Source organism: Tenrec ecaudatus, chromosome 7 (genome assembly GCF_050624435.1).
Source record: "Tenrec ecaudatus isolate mTenEca1 chromosome 7, mTenEca1.hap1, whole genome shotgun sequence".
Classification (NCBI taxonomy): Eukaryota; Metazoa; Chordata; class Mammalia; order Afrosoricida; family Tenrecidae; genus Tenrec; species Tenrec ecaudatus.
The window spans coordinates 119,813,969-119,836,498 of record NC_134536.1 but is presented as its reverse complement, the minus strand read 5'-3'; the positions used below and the strand labels follow the sequence as shown (position 1 = coordinate 119,836,498).

At 38.1% G+C, this 22,530-nt stretch overlaps 1 protein-coding gene across 1 annotated transcript in view; it reads right to left on the bottom strand.

Moving 5' to 3' along the window:
- Positions 1–7,475: 7,475 nt before the first annotated feature.
- The window catches only part of PKHD1 (PKHD1 ciliary IPT domain containing fibrocystin/polyductin), a 588,229-nt gene continuing 573,174 nt past the window's right edge, over positions 7,476–22,530 (bottom strand). Inside the window, exon 67 of the mRNA XM_075554069.1 lies at positions 7,476–7,849. Coding sequence (XP_075410184.1) covers positions 7,512–7,849 — 338 coding nt within the window. The 3' untranslated portion in view covers positions 7,476–7,511. The remainder of the gene's footprint in view (positions 7,850–22,530) is intronic.

Sequence of the window (22,530 nt, the reverse complement as noted above, 5' to 3'; positions counted from 1 at the left end):
CGGGTGGTGGAGACAGTGGGAGATATCTTAGAATTCTGCCTACTATACATTCCCATGTGGCATATGGGTGCCATCACAGGCTGGCACATTACTAAGGCTAGCAAGTCATTGCTGAGGAGTCTGGAGACCCAAAAGGCTACAGAGCAAAGGGTTTCATGGGGACCCCTACTGGTGACATCTAGAAATCACAACAGTATAAAGGGTCACTGTGAATTCCAAATGGAATCCAATTGGAGACTTCTTTTTGTTGGCAATGGTGTGGTTGATTCTCAGAGATAATAGAATCTCACTGGAGGAGGAGGTTGAGGCCTTTGTAGGTAGGTGGAAGCCTATCAAGCTCAAAGATATTTAAGTAATCTATTTTAAAATGTCTAAATTTGTGTTCTCCACAAGAACAAAATGTAGTATGAAACTCAAAATTATCCTTTATTGACCACCCGTTTGGCAAGTTTCTCGACACTGTAGTTGCTGTTAGTTACCATTAAGTGGATCTCTACCCATAGTGCCCTAAAGAATCCATGGATGACCTGTTCCACGGGGTCTTCATTCCAGTGACTCTTTAGAAGATGGTTGCTGGTGTTTCGAGGCTCCTCTAGGTGGCTTAGAACCACTAACCTTTAGACTAGCAGTAGGACACTTCACAGTTTGAGCCACCTATGGATTTCTCAGCACTGCCTCACTAAAACCACTTCTTCTTTCACTTGACCAGTGTAATAAGTAAAGAAAGCAAGGAAACAAGCCCATGTACACCCTGGTCGTGGGCTTTGTGTGGTTTGAATATATCTTAAATACAGGGTTAAGAGTATTTCCAGTGAGAACTTCTTATTTCCAAAATTTTGTACAGTATTAGCTTCTGGTCAATTATAACTTGGAAAACACTTAAAATTATCATAATAATAGTATATAATTTAGAAGTATTGAAGGATATAAAATTTAAAGTGCAAAGCAACCCATTTCCTTTATTGAGTTGCCAGGGGTAATCACGGTTTACAAAGATCCTAGGCTCTTCTCTTCAGAAGTTTTCTAAGCATAAACAAATCACCTAGAGAATCATTGTATACATAATGTTTTGCAATTTGCTTTATTTATTAGCCTAACAGTTTATTTAGAAATTTTTCTATGTCAGTCATTCTCCTTATGTATTGGTGAATATGCCAATAAATATAGAAAAATTTAAAAGTGAATAGGGTACCATCCAAATAGATTCCTAGTTTTACTTTGGGCCCTTGTCAGAGGTCAGCCAATGCACCCATGATTCCTCAGCTATAAAATGGAAAAAAAGAGTGGATCTTTCTTACATTTTTCAAACAGCAATGGGTTCACTTGCCTTATGTGAGCTAAAAAATTTTGAAATCTGACAATGGTGACAGTCATAAATAAGATTATCACATTGATACTCTGAAATAAGAAATTCTATAGAAACATTCAAATCATTGAATTCCAGGAAGTTGTACAAATAGACCTACAGATGTCATGCAATATATACCTTCTATCTCAAAACAGACCAGACTGATGGACAGAATCTACTCTTTTCTGAAATTGTTCCAAGCTAGGGAACCAAAATTATTTTTAGCACCTATTCCAGGCTTAAAATAACAAATGCTAGAAGGATATTACTTAACACCCAAATATTTGGACAATATTATTTTAAATTCATTTAATTTTATAAACATATTTTATCTCTTTTGAAGAATTGCATTCTGGGAATGTATTTTTCTCTCAAACATATCTCTGATTGGTCACAGTGCTACAGTGTAGGTTAAAAATCAACTCTTCTACAAACACCAGAGCTCAAATATTTCTGCTTACTGCTGTTACAAAGTTAACATCAAATACATTATCTATTCTAGGAGCAAAATATGGAATAAATGCATGAATTTCAAATGACAGAATTAATTAAAACCCTTTACTGTTATTGGCATGTACAATTTTATAGAAGCTTGGTTGAATAATATTTGCATGTAATTTACATTCAGTTTCTCTATACTCATTTTGCATATAGTTTGCATACATTTCAGTGTATAGTGATTTCATACATTCAAAGTTAGACAGCTAGATGGGAGTTACTCAATTGAATAATCTCTTAAAAGGGTGGTCCCAGAGGGAGCTCAAACTTCCTTGTCCTCTGCATCCTCATTGAGCAATAGCATGGGGAAGTCTGCTCTAGGACATGACCTGATTATATTCAGGGGTCCTCAAACTATGACCCGCTGGCCACCTGCGGCCCGCCGAGGACTTTCATCTGGCCCACCAGCTGTTTTTGCCCCATTTTGTTTATTACTTCAAAATAAGATATGTCTACTGTGCATAGGAATTTTTCATAGTGTTTTTTTAAACAATGGTCCGGCCCTCCAACGACTCTGAGGGACAGTGAACTGGCCTCTGTTTTAAAAGTCTGAGGAGGCCTGGCTCTCGCTTTGGGAGAGACATGAAGTTCTGCCAAAGTCAGGTACTTCCCTGAATATAGTCCCCAAAGCATGATGAGACAGTCACAACTACTCTAACTACTTTCATACCGATCCTTCCATTTTACAGCTATGCATATTTACAAACACTTTTAAACTCTCCATAGTTTGGGCCTGTTCATTCTCTTTGGGAAGAACAATTTCATCTTGTGTAGAAAATCAGAAATGGAACTCATTTCAAGAAGCAATTCTCTAATGCTTGTATCACATTGGAAAAAATCATGTTTCAATCATGTATTTGGATAAAGGGTTAGACATCATTGTGGTCTGTGCATATGGAGGGCTGACCTCCAATGGTCCTTTGTTTAGTTATTTCATCTCCAGGCCTGACTATATCTATTGTTGCCCTTTTTAGTTCTCGTATTACAGGACAAGTTTACCTGCAGAGCGAATGATTCCAGCTATTCTCTGAGACTCCAAGGCACAAGCAAGAGCTCTGTAGTTAGCTCTTGTTCCTTCGGGCTAGTCTGAAAACCTCAGTTCTGGCCTCCAGAATTTGCCTTCCCAACCCATCAGTCTTGTAGATACAATCAACAATGTATCAGTAGTTACTTATAGTAAAGACCTGCTATCAAGAGTAAAGATGGAGCAAGGAGCTCTGGAGGCTAAAAAGCAGAATATTAGGTTACTAATCCAAAGGACAGTGGTTCAAACGTGCCAGTCAGCCCTCCACAGGAGAAAATATCTGGCAATCCATTCCCATAAAAATGACAGCCTAAGAAATGCTATGGGGCAGTTGTATCCTGTCTTATTGGGTCCTGCTGAGTCAGGAACTACCTGGCAGGACACAACAGTAACAAGAAAGACTGACAAAGAGTAAAGACAGGGCAGAAGTAACATAGCTCATCATTGCTTTGTTAGAAGGGAGAAATGAAGTCACGTGTCATGGTGGACTTCCTGGAGTTTGGGCCTAGCACAGTCAAGGTAGGCATTGAGTTGGAAAGTCACAGGAAGAACAGGTTTTAAGACCATGTTAACTTTATAGGAACTGTAGGATAGCCCAATGTTGGTGTTTAGTAGGCCGCTTATTGTATGTACATACTCATTGCCATCGAGTCGATGCATGCTCATTGCGACCCTATTGGACAGGGTAGAACTGTGCCTGTGGACTTCTGAGAGTAGAACTGTTTACAGGAGAAAGATCACAATGAGTAACCACCAATGTTTGTGGATAGCTCTCACGAAAGAATATTTAGCTGGAAGGAAATAACCTTAAGCTAGTAAGATTTACTAGTGGAAATCAGAGGGCAAGGATGAAAATTGCTACTATTTCATAATTCTCCAAAGTGTCAACTTTTGATATATTTGACCAAATGTAATAACATATTTTTAGAGGACCTCATGGATGCCCTGGGGCCATAGTGGGCTGCGATCTGGAAGGTCAGCAGTTCAAAACCACCAGCAGCTCTGCAGGGGAAAGACTGGGCTTTCTACTCCCATAAACAATTACAGTCTCAGAACCCCACAGCGGGTCGCTATGAGTCAGCACTGACTTGGTGGCAGTGAGTTTGGTTTGAGATGCATGCCCTAAAGGAGAAATCACAAATGTCATAGACCAAGAAGCTATAGGAGTGAAAAAAAGATCTCATCATAACAGGGATTAATTAAACTAGAAAAGGTGTGCTCTAAGACATTCTGACTATTTATTTTGTTATGTTTTTCAAGTGTTAATAAACAAAATACATTTACAAAGAAAGCTTACCTTTATAGAAGTTAGTTTGGTCATCTAGATTATGTACATTTCTGTAGACCAGGGTGTCCTTTAGTGCATCCTTACACCCTAAGAGCTTCAATGTCTACTTGTATCTCCCTCAAAATCTAAAACGATGACAGAGAAAAGGTGTCTGAGCCCATTAAAGAACGGCCATCAGGTTAGAAATGCCCACAGACAACAAAAGAATGTCAGTTTGTGACAAAGTTAAACTTATTTCTCATTGATGCCTTGAAGATGGTGGTTCTCTGCCAGTGTCTCCTATTGCCCTATTCAAGGGCACAGTGATTTGAAATTTAGCAGAAGAATGTTTCTTTTCTCTGTCACAGGTCAGTCAAACACAGGACAGACCTTTCAACCTCCTTGTTATTGGAAAATACTGCTTTATAAACAAGAAGATGGTTTTAAAAACTTCTCTGTACAAACTATCCTCAAGTCTTTGATGAATTTGCTTCACACACTGGGAACATAATGTCATTTGCATCCAAAATCAAGGTTCCATTGAGGCTGTTTATGTCTACCTCAATCTTTCTTTACCAGTTCTGACACAAAGTGTTCCACAGTGATCTACAGCTATGATAGGTTCAAACATGGCAGTGCCTACACAGAACACACAGAAAAGTATCACATTTATGGGGGAGAGGGGTTTATAAGGGAATTTAATAGGTTACCACAAGTCAGGATCAGTAAATAGTAAGGATGTAGTCATTGGTCCACAGCAACAATTGTCAGCCAGGAACCACACCTTTCTGGTCCTTAGCCTCTCAGCCACGTGGTCCCTTGACCAGGACGGCCACCCATCCCTCTGTCTCATAGCCCATAATCTTGGTGCTGCTCCTTTGCTCTGTCTCCTAGTCTATTTTTAACTTCTGGTTTCAGCCTGAGTCTTTTGCCATGTCCAGTAGTCTCTATGCCACTGTCTCTGGTGTCTCTTGTCTTGGGCTCTGTCATTTCAGACCGATCTCAAACAAGCTCTTTTCCCAATGGCTCTTATTCACAGAAGAATGATGTCGATGGAGGTGTGGTTTTTGTCACTCAACCAAGCATCCCCTTGAGGATTCAAAAGGTATGACTTCATTCATACCCTCTACTAAGACCAGCTTAATTCTACCTAAATCCAATCATTAGCATAGCAGAGAACTCCCTGCAAAATGGGATTATGGCCATAGGCAGAGAGCCTAGAATTATAACATACTACATGAGGAATTATGGCTCGCAGGGCCATATTAATTGAATACAGATGGTGCCCGAACAAATGTATTGATCAGGTGAAATTACTTTAGTATCCTTACTCCATTTAGCATCGCTAGTGGACTCTCGGCTTTGGTGCCCATAAGGACCCCCAGAATATGTTTATGGTTTCTCCCTCTTATTGGATAGCTCTCTACATTACCTTCTCCAAAAAGCAGATTCTCTGAGAAAAGAGTTAACTGAAACTACTCAGTCACTTTTCTATCTCTGTTTTCCAAAACGGTTCTCTTCTGTTTGTAAGTTTAGCACAGATACCAATGAGCCAATGGAAGAAAACATAACTTTAAGCCATGGACAATTTACCCACATTTTCTACTTATATATCTTTTTTCAAACCAAATTCTCAGCACAGCCCATGAGAATATCAATTTTCATGTCCAAATACTCATGAGGTGCAAGCTTGATATGGTTGCACTACTGTGAGCCCCAAATAATGATTGAATTTAAACCTTGAAATAAAATCAGCTTATGAGAAACCAGGAAGTTTCCCTATGAATGGAAAGTATGCTCTGATAGATCATGGTACAGAGGTGTATCTCATCCTTCCAATGTTCTTATAAGATAAACAAATGTTTTGTTGTAATATTTCAGAAATAATTATAGCAGTCAAGACATTTGCATGGTTTTGTTATAAAATAACCTGAAAGGTTCAAAGTAGGGAAACTGTGGAATAGAATACGAAAATCAGGTTCACTACTCAGATTGAGACTGGTGGAACCCTAAAATTGTGGCTTTTCATCAAGCCTGGAACTGAATTCACTCTGGTGGCTCATATTTCCAGCAAACAATAATCAGGTCTGTAGGAAGAACAATCTCACTAGTGAGTTACCAAACCTTAGAGTAATCAAACATCTCACATCAGAAAGGCAACGTTTGCCCAGGGTCAAAGTTCAGAAGAGTTAGGAACGATGGAAGAAAGGAAGCAGAAAACGTGGAGAGGAAGTGGGATTGCAATGGATGAGATGAAGCGAAATGTTTATGACTTGTTGAATGTAAAACTGGTGATTTGCTCACTAAACTTTCATACAACACAAAATAAAAATTTAATAAATAGTATTTTTTAAGCTGAACGAATTCATTGCATAGATACAAAACAGGAACAAAACGTCTGATTCTGACTCAGGACAAACTCATGTAGAGTTGATTCACAAGTTTTTAAAGGGCCAAATTTTATTAAGGGAAGGGGATCACCAGAAGTTTTCGCTCCTATAACTCTGACTATACTTGAAGTTCCAACCTTTTAATTAGCAGCTGAGTACTTTAACTGCTTGTACCATCCAGGGACAAAAACCAAAATCGTGGCATGGGGCCCATTCAAACTCATAGAAATGAGTGTGTGTCAGAACACACTGTGTGTGTCAGAACAGATGTAGACTCTATAAAGTGCTCCATAGTTAAATTCTGGAAGTATATTACCAGGTATTTCTTCTTCTTTTTTTAATCATTTTATTGGGGGCTCATACAACTCATATCATAACCCATACATGTTTCCATTCTTCTGAAGGGCCTCTTGATACACTGGAGCCACTTCCATTCACTTAGGAGCCCAGCTCATGAACCATTTATGCCACCCAGTGATGCATGTGGCATCCCAAAGGAAGCTCAATGACCATTGCTACTGGTATAAATCAGTGTCGCACTATCTGTAAGACGGTGTGACACAGATAGTCAATAAGGAAAAACAAATGAAAGTGAAGCAAACATATTTGAAAGCCTATTAAATGTACGGCATTATAGTAGGATTAACAGTACAAAAACTACACGAGGCATGCTTAATCTTTCAGCACTATACGTCATCTTCCATGTTTTTGATTGAAAAACATATTCCAGAATGTATATTCCTCCTTAGTTTGTTGATTGTAAGGGAAATGTTTTTATCCAGAAACCAAGGGGAAATATTGTGTTTTAAACAATGCAGAATAATATTAGATACAGAAATAAACACTCTGCCTTGAAGCCCCAATGCCCACACCACTCCCTGATTACAGCTGCTCCTGTCCTGAATGAAGGCAGAAGGTCTCCGTCGCACCACAGGTGGCTTGCTTCTCTTGGGAAAGGCACAAGCTGCCACGATCCTTGCTCAGTCAACTCTGACCCTGCAACTGCTGTCTCTCTTGTTTCAGGTCTGGCCAGAGCATCAGCCTCTGATCTTGCCCTGCCAGCTGGTATCCAAGCAACTGCTCTTGAGTTTCCTTCCATTTCCCTGTCGCTTGTAGGTACACCTGCTGAGTGGGAGGAACTGGGGGGCAGGTGTGTCCATGGGATGTGATATTAGCGATACTGGGAGCAGACACACTGGCCTCTTCTCGGCTACTGTCTTCCTCCCTGGCGGCACAGTGGGTAACTTTTCTTCTGCACACTCCATTCACTGATTGGTGGGGAAGTTGGCTCAGCTTGCCCAGCATAACCTTCATCTTCATATCTGGAAAAGCAGAGGAAGAAATAAATTTAGTTGTCATTACTTGTTCACATAATTATCATATTTAACAAAATTCAATATGTTAAATATGCATTCTTAAAATGATATTGCAAAATAATTAAATATCTACTTGTGTCATCTTATAGTTTTCTAAATACCTTTTTGTTATTCCTAAAATGATTCAGTATCTAATGCCTATGGGAAAAAGTCATAGCATAAGAGTTTTGCTTGGATAGAGAGGTACTTGCCTTGGTCACTCTTCAGTATTTGGTGATTAATTTATTTAAGGAGTAAACCTAACCAAAGAAACAAAAAACCTGTACCAAAATATGCCTATAGAATATTAATACAAAAAATTGAAAGAGTTCTACAAATGGAAGACTATGCTATGTTCATGGATAGAAAGACACAATATTGTGAAAATGTCAACATTACCTAATGTAATAGACAAATAACAATGCAATTCCAATCCAAATCCCAACATCACTCTTTAAAGAAATAGAAAAATCTAATTACCAAGTTCATATAGAAAGCAAAAAAAAAACTAGGATAAGCAAAGGAATTCTCAAAAAGAAGAACAAAGTAAGTGGTCTTGCACTAACTGATCTCAAAACCTACTACACAGCCACAATTGTCAAAACAGTCTGTTACTGGTATAAAGATAGATACATAGTCCAGTGGAACAGGGAAGAAAATGCAGACATAAAACCATCCACCAACAGCCAAATTTTTTTTTGTCAAAAACCAAGGAACATTAAATGGGAAGGGAATGCCTTCTTCAACAAATGGTGCTGGAAAAATAGGAGATCCATATGTAGAATAATGAAACAGGACCCATACCTCACCTCATGTACACAAAATTGATCTCAATGTAAAACTCAAAGCTATCAAGATAATGGAGAAAATTGAGACACAAGCTACCAGATACAACAAAGGAAGTGCACACGTTGGAAGATAAAATAGAAGACTGGGCCCTATTAAAAATAAAACACATATATATCAGAAGATTTCATCAAAAGAGTAAAATGACTGAGAAAATATATTTACCAATGACAAAACAGACAAATGACTAATCACTAACAATTACAGAATTCTGCAATAGCACAATAAGAAAAAGACAACTAACCCTCTTAGAAGGTGGGCAAAGGACCTGAATAGACAATCTACAAAGAATGACACCTCAATGGCTAACAACCACATTAAAAATGCCCTCTGTTCACTAGCCATCCAGGAATGCAAATAAAAATAATGATAAGGACATGTATAGAGGTCTAAATACAGGAATGTACATATGTAAATATATATAATGAGAAGGGAATAGAACTATGTACTCATATTTATATGTTAGGAATTAAGGTTGCAGATGGTCTTTTTGGAAATCATTTTATTGGGGCTCATACAGCTCTTATCACAATCCATACATACATCAATTGTGTAAAGCAGACTTATACATTCGTTGCCCTCATCATTCTCAAAATTTGCTTTCTGTTTGGATTCTTGGAATCAGCTCCTCATTTTTCTTTTTTCCCTACCCCTCCCTTCCCCCTTCCCCCCGCCCTCATGAACCCTTAATAATTTTTAAATTATTATTTTATCTTATCTTACACTGCCCGGCATCTCCCCTCACCCACCTTTCTGTTGCCCTCCCCCCAGAGAGGAGGTTATATTGTAGATCCTTATGATCGGTTCCTCCTTTCTACCCCTCTTCCCTCTCAATATCACCGCTCTCACCGCTGGTCCTGAGGGGTTCATCTGTCCTAGATTCCCTGTGTTTCCCATTCCCATCTGTACTGCTGTTGATCCTTTGGTCTAACCAGGTTTGCAAGGTAAAATTGGAATCATGATAGTTGGGGGGAGGAAGCGTTCAAGAACTAGAAGAAGGTTGTGAGTTTCATTGTTGGCACACTGAACCCTGAGTGACTCATCTCCTCCCCACTACCCTCTGCAAGGGATGTCCAGTTGTCTACAGATGGGCATTGGGTCCCCATCACACACTCCCCTCATTCACAATGATATGATCCACCCTCCCCACTCCCCGCCTTTGGTGCTTGAAACCTGGTCCCCTCGGCCCTTCATGATCACACATGTTGGTTTGCTGCTTCCAGGCTAGATGGCCAATTGTTTACTTTCAAGCCTTATGACCCCAGACGCTATATCTCTCGAAAGCTGGGCACCATCAGCCTTTTTCACCACACTTCTTATGCACACATTCGTCTTCAGCGTTTATGTGGGAAAGGTGATCATACAATTATGGTTTTTGTTTTTTGGTGTCTGCTACCTGATCCCTTCAACACCTCCTATTCACACAGGCTTGTGTGTTTCTTCTCTGTGAGCTTTGTTGCTTCTGAGCTAGATGCCCGCTTGTTTGCCTTCAAGCCTTAAAGACCCCAGATGCTATATTTTTTGATAGCTGGGCACCATCAACTTTCTTCACCACGTTTTCTTATGCACACATCAGTTGCAGACGGTTTTGGGGCCTCGACACAAGCACTTCTGCAATACAAGAACACTTTGCTCTAATAATCCGGCATTCTGTGATGCTCATCTTCCTGGTATGGTCACTGAAGACAAAATGGGTACGTAAGTAAATGTGGTGAACAAAACTGATGGTGCCAGCTATTGAACGACATAGCATCTGGGGTCTTAAAGTCTTGAAGATAAACAAGCAGCCATCTAGCTAAGAAGCAGCAAAGGAAACATGGAAGAAGCACAGCAGTCTGTGTGATCATAAGGTGTCTATGGGACCAGATATCAGGTATCTAAGACCCAGAATAAAACCATACCCAAGGTGAATGATGGAGGAGGGGGTGTATGTAGACAATTGGGCATCCCCTTACAGAGGGATCACAGGGAAGAAATGAGCCAGTCAGGGTACAGTACAGCACTGATGAAACACACAACTTTCCTCTAGTTCTTTGGTGCTTCCTTTCCCACAATATCATGACCTCAATTCCACCTTACAAATCAGATTAGACCAGAATATTCACACTGCTACAGATAAGAGCCTGCAACACAGGGAATGCAGGATAGATAACCGCCCCCCCCTGAGCCAACAGTGGGTATATAGATACCAGGAGGATTAGGGGAGGGTAGTAGGAGAAAGGAGGAATTGATCACAAGGATCAACCTAGAACCCCTCTCAGGGAACAATGGAAAAGTGGGTGAGGGGTGACAGAGGACAATATGAGATATGAAAATAATAATCTATAACTTACCATGAGTTTGTGAGTAAGGGAGAGTGGGGATGGGAAATGAAATGGGGAGCTGATATCAGGGGTTCAAATAGAAAGAGAATGCTTTGAAAATGATGATGGCAGCATATTGCAAATGTGCTTGACACACTGGATGAATGTATGGATTGTGTTAAAAGATATAAGAGCCCCCAATAAAAGTATTTAAAAATAAATAACGATATCATCTTACATCCACAATCAGAGCCTAATTAAAAAACAACAAATGACCAAAACAACAGAAAATAACAAATGCTGGGAAGGGTGTGGATAAATTGTAATTCATACATTGTTGGTGGGCTTGTAAATACATACAGCCTCTATGGAAATCGATATGGAGAGTCATAAAATAACTGGTGATATAAATGCCATAGATCCAGCAATACCATTATTCGGCATATACCCCAAGTATCCTGGATCTTTCCATCATCTTTCAGGGGACAGTGTTGCCCATATGCCCATACACTGAAATGCATGGAGTCACTAAGCCAAAAAGAACTGGTTAACATTCAGCTATATTGAGAGGCAGCATATGATCAAACCAATGGTCCTGAAGAAAGAAATCCAATCTGTACTGAAAGCATTAGTGAACGACAAGCTTCCAGGAACTGATAGAATAGCTATTGAAATATTTCAATAATCTGATGAAGCACTGGATATTCTCATTATTCTTGGCCTAGAAATTTGGAAGACTGATACCAGTACAACAGACTGGAAGAGATCCAAATTTGTACCCATTCTAGAGAATGGTGACCCCATAGAACATGGAAATTATCAAGCAATATCAATAAACTTTTGCTGAAGATAATTAAACAGTAATTTTGGCAGTATCTTTATAGAGAGCTGTCAGAAATTCAAACCAGATGCAGAAGAGGACTGTGAATGAAGGATATCATTGGTGAAGTCAGATGGATCTCATTTGAAGGAGGAAAATAACAGAAAGGTATGTGTGTTTATTGACTTGTGTTTTAGTGACTAAACAAAGGCATTTGACTGTATGTATTATAACAAACTATGGATAACATTTACAAGAATAGGAATTCTAGAATGTTGTCTTTGGGTAAATGATGTACCTCTGATATTAAGCTCTTGTTTTGAAAAAGGTATACTATTTAATGACTGCAATATCTTAAAATTCTTACAACTGAATGACCCAATACAAAAGATTTTACACAAAGCCTTTAAAATGTTTCCATGTTAGTTAGTACTTTACCAGTAGGCTCCACATATTCTAAGCCTGGATAGTTTTATTCTTTACACTCATTATTCTCCCTCTAATAGCACACATTACTACACATCTGAGCCTGAAATAGTGTTTCCATCCTAACTTTCAAAGCTCTCTTCTTTCTTTTATTCAACTTCACAAAAAATTTTAGCTCCTTCAAAAACTATTCCCTAACTCTGAAGAATAGCATATTGTGTTGTGAGGGTACCAATTTAATTGTTATAAGCAATAAGAGTTCAGTTTTTAAATGATTTCATCAAGTAAAGATTTCTAAATGAACTGTAGATAATTTAAGATTTTATTCCTATATATTAACAAAATCATTATTTATTTTCCATCATGTGTTCTTTGAGGAGAGAAAAAGTTAATGAAAAGTCAAAATGACATGTCATATGGTATTCTAATATCATTCAATCCATAAAAATAACGATAAGGACATGATTAGAGGTCTAAATACTGCGGTGGTTTGTGTGTTGTCAGTTTGTCATACTGCGGTGGTTTGCGTGTTGCTGCTATGTCAGTGCTATTACAAATACCAGAAAAGTCATTCAAAGTGAACAGGTTTCTGCAGAGCTTCCAGACTAAAAACAAACAATAAAGAAGAAATATGCTCTCCATTTCTGAGGAATTAGCCACTGAAAACCTCATAAATAGCAGCAGATATTGTCAGATATAATGTCAGAAGATGAGCCCATCAGTTGGAAAGCCTTCAAAATACGACTGAGGAAGAGCTGCCTTCTCCCAGTAGCATCAATCACAATGACACAGACGGAGGAATGGCTCCAGGCAGAAAGCCTTGGGTACCCTCATTGCTGATGGGGTATGATGCACAATGAGAAGAAACAACTGCAGATATTTATTAGTAATTGCAACTTTGAATATACTAAACATGAATCTAGGAAAATTATAAGTCATAAAAATTGAAATGGATTTCACAAGATCAATATCTTAGGCATTAGTGAACTGAAATGGACTAAGATTGGTTATTTTGAATCAGCCAATCATACTATGGTTTGCATTGCCAAGAAATGACAATTCTTGGAGGAAGGGTGTCACATTCATAGCCAAAAGAGACATTCCAGGATCTGTTGTGAAGTACAATGTTGTCTATGATACAATAATATCTATCTGTATGCATGGCAATCCAGTCAGTATAATTATTATTCATATTTATGCACCAATCGCTAAAATTAGTGATGAAGAAATTGAAGAATTTTACCAACTTCTTCCATCTGATATTGGTCAAACCTGCAATCAAGATGCATGGATACTAATTGCAATTTGACTTGCAAAGGTGGGAGGAAAAGGGAAGGCATAGTACTTCAAAAACGGGGTCTTGGTGATGGAACTGAAACTGGATATCACATGAGAGAATTGTTCAACCAATGACTTGTTCATCCCAAATGCCTTTTTTCAACAACTCAAGGGGCAAGTATAATGCAGATTTTTCCAGATGAATTGCACAGACACAAAATTGACAATATCAATGTGAGATGATGGAGAAGCTCAATATCAGCAGTTGAAAGTAGATCAGGGGATGCCTGTGAAGCAGACCATCAATTGCTCCTATGTAAGTTCAGGTTGAAGCTGAAGAAAATTAAACTAAATCAATGAGAGCCAAAATATGACCTTGAATATCTACCACTGGAATTTTGAGAATGCCTTAAAAATATTTGTTGCACTGAACATTAATGACAAAAGATTTGATGAGCTGTATGATGCCATCAAGAACATCATACATGAAGAAAGCAAAAGGTTATTTAAAAAGTAAGAAAAAATTAAAGATCAAAGTGGATGTCAGAAGAGAGTCTGACACTTTCTTTTAATCACAGAGAAGGTAAAGCAGAAAGAACAAATGAAGTCAAAGGGCTGAATGGAACATTTCAAAGGGCAGCTTGAGAGGGCAAAGCTAACTATTGAAATAAATTGTGCAAAGAATTAGAGGTAGAAAGTCAAAAAGGAAGAACACATTCAGTATATCTTAAACTGACAGCATTCAAGAAAAAATCCAAACCTCTAGTTGCAATATTAAAAGAGTCAATACGCAAAATATTTAATGTTTCACTAAGCATCAAAACAAGAGGAAAAGAATACATGCAGTCAGTGCACTAACAAAGCAAACAAACGCAAATCCCCAGTGCACATCCAGCCATTTAAATAAGTAGCAAATGGTACAAACAAACAATACAAAAACAACAACAAACTAATGGTCCCAAGTGAAGAAGTCCAAGTTGCACGTAAGGCATTAGCCAAAATATGTCTCCAGGTATTGATGAAATATTTCTACAAGCTGATGAAGTACTCGCTTCTCTCTGCCACAAAAATTAGGAAGAGAGCTCCCTGGGCAACTGGCAGAAAGAGACTCATATTTGTATGCATACCAAAGAAAGGTGACCCGACAGAATGTGAAAACTGTAGAACGATATCATTAACGTCCCATGAAAGTGAAAATTTGTTGAAGATAATCCCACAGTTATTTCAGTAGTAAATTGAGAGGGAGCTGAGAGAAAATCAGGCTCGGTGCAGAAGAGGCTGTGAAACAAGGGAAATCATTGCTGACATCAGATGGACCTTGACTGAAAGCAGGGAATGCCAGAAAGATGTCACATGGGTTTCGTAGACTGCCCAAAGGCATGAGAATGTGTGGATTAGAACTACTATGGATAGAACTGAGAAGAATGAGAATCCCGCAACACTTCATTGTGCTCACGGGAAACATATACTTAGATCAATAAGCACTTGCAGGAGCAGAATACTGAGTGGTTTAAAATCAGGAAAAAATGTGCATCAGAGTTGTATCCTCTCACCTAACTTATTCAATATGTACTCTGAGCAAAAACAAAAAATCAAAGCAAATGGATGTTATAGAAAAGAACTTGACATCAAGATTAGAGGAAGGCTTATTAACAACCTCCACCTTGTTTGCTCAAATGAGAAGAACTTGAAGCACTTAGTGACTAATATCAAAGATTAGTTTTCAGCATGGATTAAACTTAAAGTAAACAAAAATCATCACAATTAGAATAACAGGTCTAGAGAAAAATATTTAAGTTCTCAAGGATTTCATCTGGTTTGGATCCATCATCAATGCGCATGAAGTCAGCAGTCAAGAGATCAAGTGATTCATTGCACTGTGCAAATCTGCTGCACAAGATCTCTTTAAATTGTTGAAATGAAAGTATATTACTTTGAGTACTAAGGCATGTCTGGCCATGGTATTTTTATTCACCTCAAATGCATGTGAAAGTTCGACAGGAACACCTACAAAGAATTGATGCATTGGAATTATGATGCTTGGGGAACATATTGAAAGTCCATGGACTAGCAAAAGAACAAAGAAATCTGCTTTGCAAGAAGAACAGCAGAGTGTTCTTTAGAGGCAAGGATGGCAAGACTTTGGCCATTCTCAGAAATGTTGTCAGGAGAGACTCGATCTTGGAGGATGTCATGCTTGGTAACATCAAGGGGCAGTGAAAAAAGAAAGGCTGTCAATAAGGTGGATTTCCACAGTGAAACATCAGTTCTGGCATAACAAAAAGTGTGAGATGGTACAGGACTGGGCATTGTTTCCTTCTGTTGTACATCGAATCATTCTCAGTCAGAACCAAGTATATGGCATGTAAGCACCACCACCACCCTCAGAAGTGAGTGATGTTATTAGCACTAATTTAAATGGGAGGCTACATTTTTAGAATTGAGGCACAAAGAGAATAAATAACTTCTTCAAGACCGTGCAGAAAATAGTGGATTCCTTTATAGGATCCAATTACATTTTTTTTGTCTTTAGAGGAGTCTGTGTCCTAAGCACCATACAACACTGTGTAAAATTAAACTTTGAATGTGGAATTGAGAAAAATATCCACTTGGACCTATGCAAGTTTGATGGATAGCTACCCGGGATTATGCCATGCATTCCAATGTCAAATTTCATATATATTACACAGGGAAGAGGCTGAGAATGCTACGACCCTCTTGGAAGGAGGTGTCATCTATAAGCCATATCCCTCGTTTTCTCATCCTTCACCACCAACTTCCCTAACTTTTCTTCAATAGAAAATGAAAACATGAATGAATTAACCTGTTTATTATGCTCCTTCCTCAGTCTGAGAGTTGCTTTGGTTTTTGTATGAGACAATCTCCTTTATATCACACTATAAAAGGCAGCATTACTATATAGGGTACCAATTTCCTTTTTCAAGTTAACTGAATAATGAATGGAAAATGAATTGAAGAGAGACGTTAGCAATATGAATGCATGCAATATGCTTTGATTTGGGGATTTATAATGAGATCAAGTAACCACATGGTGGGTCCTATTGTGTCCATGATGCATTGACCAAAATTCTGCTAATTTATCTCTCCGACAGTATTTTTGCTTAACCTGGATCTGTCATAACCATATGAATGATTCCATGCCTAAGATCGATGAGGATTTTCTAGTTAGCTACCCTCCCGATGAGACCCCTTCTGAAAGTGTTCCTTGACAACACAAATGACATTTTTTGGTCTCAATTTATGCCTCAACTGTGAACTGTGACTTCTCACTTGACCCGTGAAGCTCTTTCTATTGTTGGTAGAGGGTCTTTCCTTCCTCTTAGCACTCTGAATTTTGGTAGAAAATGATATTTTTAATGGCTCAACCTGGTTCTCTCACTATCCTTTACTAAACAATGAGGTTAATATTATCTCTACAATTATACTAAGCAAAAACATCATTTATTAGTCTCAGCAAATAAACAAAGATGACAAATAATAAATTGTTGGGTAGAAGCAAACATAAAAATGAAAAAAATGGATGTTCCTTTGAGGACTAAAGCTTTGAATTATATCATTTAGTAAAAGTAATACCAATTCACATAGAAGGAATCAAATTCTGCAAGTCATCTATTTTCAATCCATTGAAGATATTGTTACCCTGTTTCTTAAAGAGCTTCATTGAGAATCTGTACGTTCTTGTTCGTTAAGTCTGTGTCTAGTCATAAAAGACTAACAGGGGTGCCTTGGCTTTGCAGGCCCCCAAACATTTTTGAATCTCCCCATGAATTATTTACATGGTAGTTCCAATCAGCAACATACCTGACAGACACCCTAGCCAAAATGAAAGTTCATGCTAAAGGTACCCAGGAAGGCTGGCCACCTCCCACTGTGAGGTTATAGACAGAACTAAATCAGCACACATTATATGTCAGTGCCGGCATGAGAAAGAATCAGATCCTTTGATCTCGGACCTCCACAAGAAGCTTAGATCTCAGACAAATTAGATAAAAAATGAATTTACAGCAGCTATGTGTCCTTAGGCATTCCGCTGAATGCTTGAAATTTTGGAAGGAAGAATAGTGAGTGCCAAATATCTGACCAGGCATGTTTCCTTTCCACCTCCATCTTCTTGATGACAACCCATTAAGATGGAAAGGTGGAGCTTCAAACTGCCTGTCCTTCTTACAGAGGGAAGATGAGTCAAACAACCATTCTTGAAGTAGACCAGAGTTTCGGGAGAATGTAATAAAACATAAGGTATATCTATCACATCTTTATAAAGAGGTAGACTCACTGGTTTCTTTTTACGTTTAACAGTGGCTAGCTGTAATTATTCTATCATTGACCCCTTTTGGCCTGCAAAATTTCCTAGGCAACAAATAAAAGCTATGCCTGTCATTTTTAATTATGTGGGAATACTTCTGTTCTTATTGTGAGGGGCCCTCCAGTGGTTTCCGACCTCCAGCAATCTCTTCTATATAGCAGTACTGTATCATCTTCACAATTGGTGTTATATGTTTGAGCCCATTGTTGCAGCCCCCGGATGAATCCATCTCCTTGAGGGTTTTTACTTTTCACTGATCTAGCTTACCAAGCACGATGCCCTTTTCCAAGGACTGGTCTTTACTGACCAAAGTACCAGAAATGAAGTACCTCACTTCTAAGGAGAATTATGGTTGAAAGATTCTGCCGTGCTTGGATCCACAATGAACCCTCAAGGATGCAAGCAGTCAAGAGATATATTGCTCTGGATAAACCTGCTGCACAAAACGTTTTTTAATAACTAGAAACATGGATGTTTCTTTGAGGACAAAGGTGTATCTGGCCCAAGTGATGGTATTTTCAATCATCTCATATAATGTGAAAGTGGGACATTGAGTCAGGAAGACTGAGGAAGAACTGGTGCATTAAAATGATGCATCTGAACGGTGGTGTTAGTGAAGAACATTGGAGGGTCATGGACCGCTAAAAACAAGAAACAGATCTGTCTTGGAAGAAGTACAGCCTGAATGCTCCTTAGGGGCAAAGATGTCAAGATTTTGTCTCATATGTTTTGGACATGCTGTCAGGCAAAACTGGCCCTGCGAGAAGGCCATCATGTGAGTCAGCTACTTTAAAAGAGGAAGGTCCTTGACAAGATGGATTGACAAAGTTTCTCTAACATTGGAATCAAACATAAGAACAAAATGAAATACTTGACATTTTCAGGCTTTTTTTTTACCATGACTTTGTCTACCGGTCCAGTGGAGAGGGTTGGGGTTTCCTTTACACTAAATTGCAACCCATACTGAAGTCTATAGGCCTTAATCTTCATCAGTAAGTGCTTATGGCCCTCCTTTCCTTCTGAAAACAAGGCTGTTTCATTTGCAAATTGCAACTTGTAGATGAAGTGTCCTCCAATCTTAATGCTACATTCTTTTTCATATAGTCCAGCTTCTCATCATTTTAATCAGCATACAGATTAAATAAGAATGGAGAAATGATCCAGTCACGGCACACACTGTATAGCTCATGTATAAACCAAGTTTGTCAGCACTTTTTTAAATGCAGTTTTTGTGGTAAAACTATTCAGGTCAGCTTATCCTCGAGTATACACGGTACCTCTCCGAATTTTAAACCCTGCAGTATTTCCTTGTTCTTTCTATATTATTTCTTCTGTTCCAGGTACAAGGAGGTGTTCTGGAATTCAAACTCTTCAAATGTAACCCAGACTTTTTATCATAAACATAGTCAAACGCCTTTTCAGAGTCAATAAAACATAAGTAAACAATTTCCTGGTATTCTCTTCTTTCATCCAAGATCCATGTGACTTCAGCAAAGATATCCCTCATGCCACTGCCTCTTCTGAATCTCGTTTAAATTTCTGGCAGCTCCCTGTCATGTGATGCTTAGCAAAATTTTACTTGCTTGTGATGTTAATGATATTGTTGTATAATTTCCTTATTTTTTTAGTTTTATAAAATTCACAATCATACATTTCCATAGCTAAGTTGCTTTTAAAGAAAGTTCTATGTGCATCATTACAATCAATTCTAGTGCACTCTCATCCCTTCTGCATGCACTATTTGCTCCCCAATTCTCTTTCCGCTTCCCCAATAAACCATTATATCAGCTATTGTCTCTATGTCCACCCCTTCTGTGGTTCATAAACTGGGAAGTATAATAGAAATGATAAAAATAAAAATAAAACAGAAAGAAAAAAATAAAAAGGAAGAAAGATCACCAGCAATATTAATATTAGCCAGGGAGAAAATGTCTGTCATAAAACAAGGGAGAGATAGTTAAGCATAAAGCAAATTCAAGGTAAAGAGGGTAGTCAACTGACCAGGTATCCTACTATACCATAATTCCGTCCACCATAATCAAGTTTGCAATAATCTGTCTGATAGTAAAGTTGTTTAAGTTATCCCTCAACTGGATACATTCCTCATTCTATTGAATCACCTTTCTTTGGAATGGATAGAAATACAAATTTCTTCTAATTGACTGACTAGGTCTCTGTCTTCCAAATTCCTTGAGCTTTGTTTTTGTTAATGCCCAAAGCACAACGCAACTTTTTCCTTCGGTACTCTTTCTCCTCCATCATGTGCTGCCTCTTCAAATAGTTGAATGCCAACTAATTCTTTTTGGTATATTGACTCTATTCTTTTCATCATCTTTTGATAATCTGGCAACATTCAATAATTTGTCCACTGAATCGTCAATATTGCATCTGGAAGCTCAGATTTTTTTCTTCAGTTCTTCCAGTTTGAGATATGCTGACCATGCTGTTTCTTATTGACTTTGTAACCACAGGGCTTTGCACATTTCTTTCTTTCTCTCGCTTTTTTTCTTGCAGATCTCATTGTAATATTTTAGTTTGTTTTCTTCAGCTGCGCTTTGAAATTTTCTCAAAAGCCTTTTAACTTTATTATTGCTTCCTTTGGCTTTAGCTACTTTACAATCAAGAGCAACTTTCAGAGACTCTTCTGACATCACCCTTGATCTTTTCTTTCTTTCTCGTCTTTTTTTGTTGTTTTTATCATTTTACTGTGGGCTTGTACAACTCTTATCACAATCCACACATACATCCATTGTGTCAAGCACATTTGTACACATGTTGCCCTCATCATTCTCAAAACATTTACTTTCTACTTGAGCTCTTGGTATCAGCAACTCATTTTTTCCCTACCTCCGCAACCCCTTTCCCTCATGAACCCTTGATAATTTATAAATTATTACTATTATTTTAATGACCTTCTGTTTTCTTCATGTATGGTGTTTTTGATGGCAACCTGAATTTTGTCAGGTCTTGTGGCCAGTGTTCAACCATCAAATCTGTTCTTGATACGTTCTTGAGATTCAAGTAAACTATATTCTAGGAAATCTTTTAGTTATCAGGGACTTGTTTAAATTTTCTTCAAGCCCAACCTGAAATTACATATGATTAATTATGTTCCACTATAAGTGTTTGGCCTCATGTTGGATGCTGATATTGAGATTTTCTATTATATCTTCTGAAAGATGCAGTCAATTGAATTCCTGTGTACTCCATCTGTCTATGTCCCTGTGCATATTTGATGCTTATATTGTTGAAAAATGTATGTGCAATGCAGAAGTCATATGTCTTGCAAAATCCTATCATGGTCTCTGCTTCATTTCTACCACAAGGCCATAATTTCCAACTACTATTCCTTCCTCTTTGTTTCCAACCTTCACATTCCAAGAGCCAATAACTATAATTGAATCTTGATTGCAAGTTTGGACAATTTCAGGCTGATGAACTTGGTAGAATTATTTAATTTCTTTATCACTTGCTTTTGGATTGGTGCTAAATTAGAATAAAGGTTGTATTAACTAGACTTCCTTGCAGACATATAGATATTATCCGATCACAGATAACATTTTTGCTCATAATAGATCTTAAAATGTTCTTTTTGACAATGAATGCCATGCCATTCTTCTAGAATTTATCATTCCTGGCATAGTAAACAGTATGTTTCCGTTCAGCTCGCTAATATCTAGGATATTGATCTTTATGTGTTCAGTTACATTTCTCATGACTTTCAATTTTGTTGTGTTCGTACTTCATACATTCCATGTTCTGGTTATTAGTGGATGTTTGCAGCTCTTTTAGTCATGCCTAATGAAGGTTCCCAAATCTTTACTTCATCCGCATCAGTCTAACTGACTGTACTTTGAAGAGTTAGTTGCTTGAGGGACTCTATAGCTGACAATTGTACAGTGATATTTAGAAGGTTTTAGGAGCTCCTACCTCATAAATGGACGGCCTATTTATTATCTGTAGTTTGTTCTTATTAAAAATCTGCCCCTAAACCTCTCATCTTGGATAATGCTGTTGATATTTGAAATGCTGTTTACATAGCTGCTAGCATCAAAGCAAGATCGGGTACATAGCACCCACCATCACATCAAGACCCAAGCCAAGACATTCTGCATAGTGACAGATAAATGGTGGAGTGAATACTAGTTTTTCACTTTTTGACAATAGGACATTAACAATGAATCCTACTGATATTTTTTCAGTCAAATTTCTATATCCTGCATTAAGAAATTGATTACCTGAATTCAGTAGTAAACCAAAATCCAAGCCGGTTTCCATAGAGTCAAATCTGACAAATGGTTATCTTTCATGTGTCACAGTAGAACTGATGGATCTGATGTGTATCAGAGCAAACTGTGCTTCATAAAAATTTCAATGATGATGACTTTTTGGAAGTAGATCTCCAGACCTTTTCTCCAAGATACCTCTGGGTGGATTTAAACTATTAGTCCTTGGGTTAGATGTCAACCACTTAGTCATTTGCACCACCTAAGTGGCCAAATTCAGCTCCAAAGATCCCAAAATTTTCTGAATTTTTGAGACAAATAGCTTCTGATGTAGAGAAGTGACAGGGTGATCAGTAGACATAAAAGTTACTCCACCTTAGTTTCTCATTTGTCAATATGGTGACAATATGGTCCAGATGTGT